The sequence below is a fragment of the Medicago truncatula genome, chromosome 5 (assembly GCF_003473485.1).
Source record: "Medicago truncatula cultivar Jemalong A17 chromosome 5, MtrunA17r5.0-ANR, whole genome shotgun sequence".
Lineage (NCBI taxonomy): Eukaryota > Viridiplantae > Streptophyta > Magnoliopsida > Fabales > Fabaceae > Medicago > Medicago truncatula.
This window is the reverse complement of record NC_053046.1, coordinates 20,626,555-20,637,822: the sequence shown is the minus strand read 5'-3', so window position 1 is coordinate 20,637,822 and position 11,268 is coordinate 20,626,555. Positions and strand designations below refer to the sequence as shown.

General features: G+C 32.0%; 1 protein-coding gene across 2 annotated transcripts; it reads left to right on the top strand.

The window, feature by feature from the left end:
* Window positions 1-7,389: 7,389 nt before the first annotated feature.
* Window positions 7,390-11,083, top strand: LOC11436426 (ACT domain-containing protein ACR4). Of its 2 annotated transcripts, none has more exons than XM_024784670.2 (8): window positions 7,390-7,544; window positions 8,359-8,449; window positions 8,548-8,593; window positions 8,717-8,831; window positions 8,922-8,989; window positions 9,090-9,680; window positions 9,825-9,929; window positions 10,486-11,083. In XM_024784670.2, the coding sequence occupies exons 1-8, from the start codon at window positions 7,541-7,543 to the stop codon at window positions 10,819-10,821; spliced, it is 1,356 nt and encodes a 451-aa protein (XP_024640438.1). In that variant the 5' UTR covers window positions 7,390-7,540; the 3' UTR covers window positions 10,822-11,083. The 2 variants fall into 2 exon arrangements, with proteins under 2 accessions (XP_024640438.1, XP_024640437.1); XM_024784669.2 differs by lacking the exon at window positions 7,390-7,544 and adding an exon at window positions 8,161-8,203.
* Window positions 11,084-11,268: the final 185 nt, after the last annotated feature.

Sequence of the window (11,268 nt, the reverse complement as noted above, 5' to 3'; positions counted from 1 at the left end):
AAAGACCCAAAGTGAAATTTGATATACAAAGTTGTTGACCGAGTTGTCTAGGTAGTTGGATGAGTTAAACTTGATGGAATTTCTGTTTTTATGTCGTAGTTTGGTCAGTCGAGTCGTTTGGGAAAAATTGGGAGTTTCGGGCGAAAATTCAATTGTTAACCGTTTTGGAAAATGAGTGTTGTATAAGGCTTTGGAAAATGAATTTGGAAATGTTGAAACTTGAATTTTTCTGTACATTAAGATAGGGCTAAGTGTCATGAACATGTAGGTGAAAACGACATCGAAAACAGATTAACGGTTTGATTTTTATGCGTGAAAATGTGGAGGTTGAAAATCTGGTGCTGTCTGTCAAATTATGATCGTGCCACGATTTGGGGCCAGCGTGCCACGATTTTGATCAGGATTTCAGTCTTTCTGATCCTGGAAAAATCGTGTCACGATGGGAAACCAACGTGCCACGATGTTGTCTTTCTAAAAACCTTAAAAATGCAATTTTCTTTGATCCAATTGTTTCCAAACTTATTTCTAAGTATAGGGACTTTATCCTAATCATCTAGGGGTGTTTTTATGAAAGAATTAACCTTGTGTAAAGGGGTCTAGTGAATCTTTGTGTCGTTTTATCTTGGGATTTATCAATGTTGGCCGGTGGCCACTTGATATGGTTTTTGGTCGGAAATGTTTCTTGAGCCAATTGTCTTATGAATTGTTGTGCCCATTCTTATATGACTAAGTGAAGTTGTATGATTGAATGATTGTGTTGGATATGATTGTTTATCATGAGGTGTGTATGATATCTTACTAGAATGTAATGAATGCTTGAAATGGTGAAACTATATGTGATAATTGATGTTGAATGACATTGTTGATTATTGATAATCATGTGATGTGTGATGATGAATACTATGAATTGATTGTGTATGGACATGTTTTCTTGATAATGCGAATGTTGTGGAGATAATCAATATAATTGGGTGTTCTCCTATATATTGAGGTGAAAATTGTGGATTGTTGTCGCATTATCGAGTCCTTGTACATGTCCATGCATCATAGTCGTGTTCAGATTTTTATATGGATTATGATGATGTAATACTTACCCCAGTGGTTTTGACCGCCTACCTGTCTGTATGGATGGGTAGACGTTGTGCATGGATAGTTGCTTGGTGAGTCTTTTGTGCTTGGTGGATATCGGGAGCTTTCTCCGATATCGGTGTTAGAGTTTAGTCGGCTCTGATCTAGGCTTGTTGTGTCGGTCTAGATTAGCTTATTTGGACTTTTGTTATGTTTGGAGATTACCCGTATGTTGGGATTTTGAGATGCATCTATGTTGATGTAATTATTGATTCATGACATGTATATTTGGATTACTCTGGTTATATTCTGCTGCGACTGTTGAGGTTTATATACATGTTTATTGGTTTTTGAATTTTAGATGATGACGTAGCTTCTATTTCTTGAATAAATGTATTATTCGCATGTTTAATTGCTTTAATAGAAATAGAAGTGTTACAATAAGAGTGATATACTTGTAATAACCCGCAAACTTCCATATCTAAATAATTCATACCGGTACTATTGTTAATCCTAACTAAGGTAATTAGAGAAGAAATTAGAGAATGGACTAAGAAAATTAGTAAATCCAACCATTTTTAGACCCAAACTTAGGAAAAGACACAAGGAGAATTACCATGTTTAGTGAAGGCAAAAGAGTAAATGAAACAATCACCTATATATAAGAAAAGCCCCAAACAAAGTTCATAGTTTTAACTTTATTTTCTCACCTCTCTCTCTTACTCCCTCATGTTGTTCACCCTCTCTTCCATACCAAACCTTCATTCTAACCAATTCCTCAACAATTCTGAAATCAAAACTCACATGCAATCATACAATCTGAAGGTTTAGCTTAATCTCATGGAGAAAATCTAGATGAGTGAAACTGAAAGTAGGAATCAAGATATAGAGCAAAGGGAATTAAGGTTTCAAGAAAGATAAGAAATAGAAGCAAAAGCAAGTAGAAATAGAGAGGAGAAACAAGCTTTGGAAGCAATTATCATCATCAATTAGAGGTGGTTTTCCTCTTTTCCTCATCCCTCATGCATAACCTAAATTTACTATTTTTGGGTTATGGGGTTAGGAATTAGTTGCTCAAAGTAAAGGGTCCATTATGCATGTTAGATTTTTAGAGTAAAGTTGTTGCATTAATTAGTTTGTGTGTTTTTGCTAAATTGATTAGTGAATGATAAAATGAATTAAAGGTTCATAGTTTTAAGGGTTAATACCTCTTTTCGTCCATGTAATATTAACGAATTTTGGTTTTAGTCCCTGTAAAAAAAAGATTTAGATTTTGTCCATGTAATTTCATATTCTTCCACTTTTTGTCCTTCCTTTCATCACATCAGCAGAATATGCATAAATTACATCCCTGTAATTTCAGATTCCTCCCACTTTTGATCCCTGTAATTTCATATTCCTCCACTTTTTGTCCCTCATTTTACGTGCCATGTATGCAGATTCTGCTGACGTGGTGAAATGAGGGACCAAAAGTGGAAGAATTTGAAATTACAGGGACAGAATCTAAATCTTTTTTTTTTCACATGGACTAAAACCGGAATTCACTAATATTATAAGGACGGACGAAAAGAGGTATTTACCCTAGTTTTAACTACTTAATTGGGCTTTGGGTGAAGTGATTCTTGATGCATATGAAAATGAAATTTTAAGGATTAACTAGAATTTCCTGAATAAAATAGTTTCGGTGCATGATTTTTATGAATTTATTTATTTTGAATTTTTAGACGGGTCCAATTGCATAACTTCAATTTAAAAATTGGCTAGTAAAATATTAAAAAATGTTTGATTTCATATGAGTGATTTACTCGATGGTTTTATGGATTGCAGTTCTGGAATTGTTTTTGCATATCAGTTTTAGTGTACAAATTTTAGAGAATTGATTACTTTGAATTTGGATATGGGACCAAATGCATTCTTGTTGTATGTGTATTGATTATCATTAGAAAATTTACAAAAAATTATAACTTCAATTTATATGTCTTTTATGGCTTTGATTAACAGATGGTTTAGCAGAAAATTATGTTTTTATAATCTATGTATACTTTCATGTTCTATATTTTTCTAAGAAGTCTTAAATGATGAAAGTTGCATGAAAAGATGATGGTTGATCAAAAGGTGAATTCGATGTGAAATTGGACATTCCTTGTCAGTAATATGTTAATGTCTCATAATTGTTTAGATGACTGATAAGTTGAGTGTAAATCTTAGGATTTAGCCTAGCTAGGTGGATTCTCCGTCTACGACGGGACGTGTAAGAAGGGGTAAACAAAGCACCGTTTATCGGAGTTAATCTATCTCCGTCTTACCTAACGATTTCTAGAATAATTTGGTTATCAAGGTTTTCTCACGTTCGATATTCTAGAGGATTTCTTATATTGTTTATAAGTATAATGTTAAGAGAAAGTGATTGAATAAATATGTTTATAGTAAATAAATAGTTGATGTCTGTCAACCGATTATATTTGAATTCATGACTATGTTTACATCTCATGACAAATCTTGTTCAATGACAAGATTGTATTTTATCTCACGTCGGGAAGCCCACTTAGATAATTCATATCTTATCCCATGTTGATTTCCATTTTTCAGGTATAAGTCGTTTTAAAGTATCACCAAAGATCGGATTACGGTCAGAGTCTAGTTTCATGGTTTTCCACATTATTTTATTTTGTTCACAATTGTTAATTATGTAAATTTGTAAACGTATCTTGTAATTCAAATTATTTAATGTTATTTTAATTGAAGTTTCAAGTTAAAATTTTAAAAACAATTCTCATTTTAGATGAGAATGTTTTAAACTCTTAGGAGACAAATTAGGATGTTATAAGAATAAATGTAACTTATTTTATCATTTGAAAAACACAAGTGGTTATTTTCATAAGAACCGTACACAACTCAAATAAAATATTTATAATAAAAGAGAGACGGTTAAAAAAATGCTGATACATTTGGTAGGGATATTGCATACTATATGCAGGGGTTGGGGTTCGAACCCCAGACACTTCACTTCTCCACAATTAAATTGTGTGAGCTCTAGCCATTAGATTATTTGACAAAAAAAAAAAAAAAAATGCTGATACATTTTATATTTTATTTTTTTAACTAAAATTAGTTATTTCAAACAAAAAAGACAACTAACTTTATATGTTTTAAATTTTACTTGTAAAAATAAAAAAATGTTTTAAATTTTCATCACCCTTAACTATTTTTCCTGGCTCCTCCATCCCAGCTTCCAGGCTAGCATTTTTGCTGCCGTCTCTTTTTTCATCTTTGGTGGATTAATCATCTCGGGTGTTGTAGTTTTTTTACATAACTAATGACTTTGTTTATCCTTAAAAAAAAAACTAATGACTTTGTTTTGCGTCTTAGCTAGCATTTTTGTTGCTCTCTATTTTGTTGGTTCTAAGTTTGTTTCTCTCTTTATGTTGACTTTCGTTTCCTCATTTTGTACTCTTTATTAGATCTTTTTATGGTTTAATATAATTCATTTTAACTTCTTAAAAAAAACAGACATTTTCATGGAAAGCAACATTTTCTTTTTACTTTGTAAAAAAAAAAAAAAAATTTCACTAATTATCAATAAAAAAAAAAATTAGCTTTTTTTGAGTTATATTAGTTTTCTTAACGAGTGTACTAAGATCACTCTTCAACACTTCCTTTATTTTTAATATATCAAATTTATGGTAAATGGTTTTTGATATTAATAATTCTAAAATGATTGGAAATTAATTTTTGTGCACTAACTATAATTTTTATAGGTCAGTTCCAAAGATATAATATCTACGTGGCTTGATTTGGATTTAGATACATGTGTAAAAATATTTCAGATTTTAATTGCAATAATCATGGTGCAAAATCCCTTAAAAAAAAAATCACAGTGCAATAATAATAAAAAAGTGATCTGGTAAATCCTGATTCATAATTTCCTAAAAATAAAAAAAGAAAGTAATTTCTGATCAATAAAAAGGTGATATGGTAGGTAAATCCCGGATATGAGTCGAGGTTCCCATCATTCATTGATTCATTCCTTAAACTTGGGAGTTTTACTGTTTGGAGGTTAGAGCATACTAACTACCACTAGTACCTATATTTTCTCACTCATCAATGGTATGCCATATCACAACATAAACAAATAAGGGAATGAATTATTATTTTTTTCTTTTCAAGTAGGCTGGTGGTTAGATTCACACACATTACGTGTGGAGAAGTGGAAAATCTAAGGTTCAAACCTTGACCTCTGCACAAATTATCGTTGGTAGCTACCAACTGAGCTACATTTACAGAACTAAATTTTGTTTTTATTTTATTTTATAAATAGACGAAATGATAACTTAAACAAATAGATGAATCGAATTCAGGTGCAAATAATTTATCCTTTGGCAAAGCTCATTGTATGAATAACATTAGTTTCATTATTGTAATTGAAGGGAATTGTGTTAAATATGTTTTTAGTCTATATAAATATTTAAACTTTTCATTTCAACAACGTTAAGGTTTTTTTTTTTTAGAGAAAGTAAATCATAGCATTTTATTAGAAATTAGATCGGTAATACATGTTAGAATATCATCAAAGACCTGGAAGCTAGTACTAGATGTGGCTGCCTTAGCTAAAGCATGTGCAACCTCATTTGCTTGCCTTCTAATAAACTCGACATGAGAGTTTGATAAATTGGTGTTACAGAATTGGACACTACTATCCATGATAGAGCCGAACTCGGTGACATCTCCACGACCATTGTTGAAATAACCAGCTACTCTTTTAGAGTCTACCTCGAAATCAACATTTGAGAGTTGAAGTTCATGTATCCACTGAATCGCGTGATATAACGCCAGAGCCTCCCCAACATCCACAGAGCAGACTGAGTAAACCACATAGTTTTAGAACGAAATTGGTTCCCATCCGAGTCTCGAATACACATACCAAGACCTACCTTATTTGAACAACCCAGTTAGGTTGACATGTTGATATTGATTAACTTGTGATTTGAGATTTTGCTCATACTCTCCGTTATCAATTTAAATGGGTTAATTTAACTTTCTAAAAAAACTTTTTATTTTAACCTTTGAAAATTATCCTTCAACTTTTTGGTCCTGTTAAAGTTTTGCATCAACTATTTTGATCTATCCATTTTTTTTCACCAATGATGAACGATTAATCTGCCTTATGCGTAGAGGCATGCGCACTGACCAAACGTTGTTCTCCCTGAAAATTGAATCCGATATTCCGAAGGTCTGTCCTTGAAAGGGGTTTTTTCACCAATGATGAACGATTAATTTGCCTTGTGCAGAGGCATTGACACTGACCAAACGTTGTTCTTCCTAAAAATTGAATCCAGTATTCCGCATGTACGTCCTTGAAAGGGGTTTCTTTTACCACAGGAGTCCAAACAATTTGGTTAAAAATATTTTAGTTTTAAGAATATTTTTAGTTATTACTTACTAGCATTTACTCTCTATATTCTTCTGCACGTGGTTCATTTAACACTTCACGCGCTCATCCACCATCATTTCGTCCTTCTTTTCATTCCAAATCGTAACTGTGTGTGCATTTACCATTTTACTAACGTGCGCCGTTAGTTACCAATTTCATTATTACCAACATTCTGTTATTTTCATCTTCTAACACAAACAAAAAATTACTCCCAAAAAACCAAAAATAAAAATAGAAAAAAAAAGTTATAGAAAGAAGACTTAAATATGTCTTTCGTCCCTGTAAATATATAGGTCATTTGAATTTTCGTCTTTGAAGTTACTAATCTTTTCAATCTGCCCTGCAAATATTAATCATTTGACTTTTGGTCCTAATTAGATTTTTTTGCTGAGGTGGGCTGTCATTAGCGACGTGGTGCCCATGTAGCAAGTGATGATTGGACGATGTTGTTTATTTAAATAGGTCTTTCATCCCTGCAAATATAGTTACTAATCAGATATAATTATGACCAAAAAGTCAAATGATTAATATTTGCAAGGATAAATTAAAAGGATTAGTAATTTCAGGGATAAAAATTCAAATGACTTATATTTACAGAACGAAAGATATATTTAAGGCAGGAAAGAAAGATAATGACATAAAATAAGAAAGAGGGTCTGAAATTTTTTAGGTACTTTTTTTAAGTTGCAGGTTTTGGAGCATCGTGTCGGGGTGCTTCTCATTATTTTTATTTTTTTCTCCTTATTTTTCGTTCTTTGTTTAGAATTAATTATTATTTATTATTATTAATAGTATTTTATTTTATTAATGAGAGAAGATCAAAAGTGTCTATATGAGATCCCAGTGGGTTGTTTTTATTTTTATTATTTTTATTATTATAACGTATTTTTGTGTATATATATATATATCCACTGTTTCTTTGTAACAACAACAACAACGTTTTTTTACAGAGAAACTCTTCATTTGTGAGAAAGAACCGAACCAATCTAGGAAATTTTACCCTACCATTTTATCAATCCTTAATCAAGAAGAAGAACTATAATGGGTATGTTCTGTTTTTTCATTTTTTTGCTTTCTTGTGCTTTGTTCTTAGATTTCTGTTTCATGGTTTTGGACATTCTTAAATTTTTTGATTTTTTCTATGGCTTTTGTCTTTTGGGTTTCACCCTTTTGTGTGAATGATTCTCCTTTTGTTTTTGTTTTTTGTTTCTTTGGTTTGGAAAAATTTAGATACGAGGTTTATGTTTCTTTATGTAGGTAACACAAATTGTTAATCATGAGTTTTTTCTGGTTTTTTTTTTTTTTTGGTGTTCATATTTTTGCTTCTTCTTCTCTAAGTTTTTATGTGTATTTTCTCTCTTTTCTTTCTGGCTTTTGGTTATGTTGAGTTAGCAAAACATGGTTTTAACTTTTAATATGGTTTAATTAACAGCTAAGCATGTTTAAAAAAGCTTATTCTTTTATGGGTTTTTGGCTTTCTTCAATAAGTGGTTATTCTTCTTATGTTATGTTTATTCATCTTCTTTACAATTGGTCACTCTTTTTTTACACATCTCACTTTGTCCCAATCCAAAATATTCCTCTTTTTCTCTCTCTCTCTCTCTCTCTCTCTCTCTCTCTCTCTCTCTCTCTCTCTCTCTCTCTCTCTCTCTCTCTCTCTCTCTCTTTCTGCTGTGTTCTTTTTACTACAACTTGCTAAACAAGGTTACCTTACCCATCATTATCCTATTATATGTATATATTTATTGTTTCTTCTTACTATTATTGAGTTTTTACTAGCTTTTGATTTTCATTGTTTATGTTTTTTATGTTCTATGTTTTGATTGGTTTGTTTTTGTTTTTGTTTTTCTCTTTCATAGCTTTTATTTCTGAAGTCAACATGAGCTATTCTCAGTCTCATTACATGGATGATGAATATGAGAAACTCTTTAGGAGAATGAACCCTCCAAGGTACTAATTTTTTTTTTTCCATTTTACCATTTAACAAAAATAGATATAAAATTTGAATGATTCCTCATTATTTTCTACTTGTTGATTTGTTTTTTCAGGGTTGTAATTGATAATGGAGCCTCCCAAAATGCCACTGTTATAAGGGTATGTTTATTTTTCTCTTCTGTCCCTTTTTTTGAGTATGCTGAAATTTATGTTTTTATGGTTAATGAAAAGTTTTTTTTGTTGTTGAAATTTGAGTAATGAAAGTTAATTTGTATTTTGTAGGTTGATAGTGCTAACAAACAAGGAATACTTCTTGAAGTTGTTCAAATCCTCACTGATCTAAATCTCATCATAACTAAGGCTTACATTTCTTCTGATGGTGGATGGTTCATGGATGGTAATAATTTTTCCCTAAATATTTTTTTGATAATTGATAATCATAACTTTTTGAGGGAAAAAGTTGATTTTTTATGTTCTGGTATTTCAGTTTTTAATGTAACTGACCAAGATGGAAACAAGGTAACAGATGAAGTCATTTTGGATTATATTAGAAAGGTGAGTGTCTCATTTGGTTATTTTTGTGAACTTTTGTGTTCTTTTTTATTGTACAAAACCACTAACTATGTACATTGTTTGATGCTATTTATGGATTTAGTCTCTTGGTCCTGAATCCTGCTTTGCAACTACTATGAGATCTGTTGGTGTTAAACAAACACCGGACCACACGGCAATAGAGCTTATGGGAAGTGATAGGCCAGGATTGCTTTCAGAAGTGAGTGCTGTTCTCACAAACCTCAAATGCAACATAGTGAATGCGGAGGTTTGGACTCACAACATGCGCGCAGCGGCTGTGATGCATGTGACCGATGAGGAAACCGGTTCTGCTATAACTGACTCACAGAGGCTTTCGCTAATCAAGGAGCTTCTGTGTAATGTGCTTGGTGGTGGAAACAGGAAAAGAGGTGCTAAGACTGTTGTTACTGATGATTCGACGCATACTGATAGAAGGCTTCATCAGATGATGTTTGATGATAGGGATTATGAACGTGTTGACGACGACGACTTTGACGAGAAGCAAAGACCAAATGTTGATGTTGTGAACTGGTCTGATAAGGATTATTCTGTTGTTACTATTGAATGTAGGGATAGGCCGAAGCTTGTTTTCGACACTGTTTGTACTTTGACAGATATGCAATATGTAGTTTTTCATGCTAATATTGATGCCGAGGGGCCACAAGCTTATCAGGTATATATCATATCACCACTTTGATCTTTACAAATAAACATGGAAGCAGACTTGAGAGATTCCTTTGGTTTCTTGGTCTATACTTTATTGGTTTTCTAAGGTGATTTCATTGGTTAATAGTTTATTTCATTGTGTATATTGTAGGAATATTACATCAAGCATATAGATGGGTCCCCTGTAAAATCAGATGCAGAAAGACAGAGAGTGATACATTGTCTTGAAGCTGCTATTGAGAGAAGAGTTTCCGAGGTGAGGGACTTGATGTTAGTACTTAGCGATATTTCAATTGCCAGTAAATTTGGCAGAATCGCGGTGTGATGCCGCGATTTTAACAAAAGCTACACTTTAGAACTTCGTAAATAATCACAATGATATTGTGATTTTGCTAGTCTCATTTTCAAATCTAGGCATCCACTTAGAGGGACCCTCTTCATTGTTTATCTTATACATTGTTAAACATGATTACTTTTTTATGTTATATATAATCTATTCTTAATTTTCACTCAAACTTTATGTTGACCATGACCCTTTATATTTAATAACATGTGAAAAATCTTGCTATTTGTGATAATGGTCCAAGGTTAGTTGAATTGCAGTTGATAGACTTTGACCATAATCTTGTTAGTTTACTTTGAACTTAACCACAATTTGTTGGCTTAACAAAACCTAAACAATATTTTAGTAAATAGTAAAAAAATCTTCTGAATCTTAACTATTGTCTTTACTTGTTTATTTTATACAAGTTGCTAATATAATTTTATTTACATGACTACTAATTTGTCTTTTGTTTTGTTATTTTCTTAAGGGTTTGAAGCTAGAACTCTGCACCACCGACAGAGTCGGCCTATTATCGAACGTAACACGTATCTTTAGAGAGAATAGCCTCACAGTTACAAGGGCAGAAGTAACAACAAAAGGAGGAAAAGCTGTTAACACTTTCTACGTTCGAGGAGCTTCTGGTTGCATTGTTGATTCTAAAACAATTGAATCCATTAGGCAAACAATTGGTAACACAATACTCAAAGTTAAGGGTAGTCCTGAATCTCTACCTCAAGATTCTCCTACAAGATCATCAATCTTTAGTGGTCTTTTTAAGTCTAGATCTTTTGTTAACTTTGGTTTGGTTAAGTCTTACTCTTGAATCTTTAAGAAGCTATTGTATTGTACAGTTAAATTAAAAGATTTGGAGATGCAAAAAGGGTTAGTAGAGGAAGTGTGACTTTAGTTTCAGGGAGTAGGAACACACTAGTAGTATATCTCAGAAGCTTGACCCTTTAGGAAGTGTTTGGTTGTAAATTCTTAAGTAACCTCTCATGCTTAATTTAACTTTTTAGTTTTTCACTAATCACCTTGAAAGTTTTAAGTGTCATCATTTGTATATATACTCATTTGGTTTTTAGTAAGATTGTATGTATTTCTTATCTTGCCTATTACTCTTCTTTGGTAATCCTGCTTACCAATTCTTGCATTTGAAGATGTGTCTGCTATATGAATGATTAGCTTCATTAATAATTGCTAACAAATGGCTTAGAGCAATGTTTAAGGACCCAAAAGAGATCATTTTTATAAGAAAATGATATATAATCTT

Excerpts from the sequence above, each read along its gene's own strand:
- LOC11436426 (XM_024784670.2), top strand. Across the intron at positions 8,832-8,921 it reads TGGTGGATGGTTCATGGATG|TTTTTAATGTAACTGACCAA; the intron begins GTAATAATTTTT and ends CTGGTATTTCAG. Across the intron at positions 9,681-9,824 it reads AGGGGCCACAAGCTTATCAG|GAATATTACATCAAGCATAT; the intron begins GTATATATCATA and ends TGTATATTGTAG.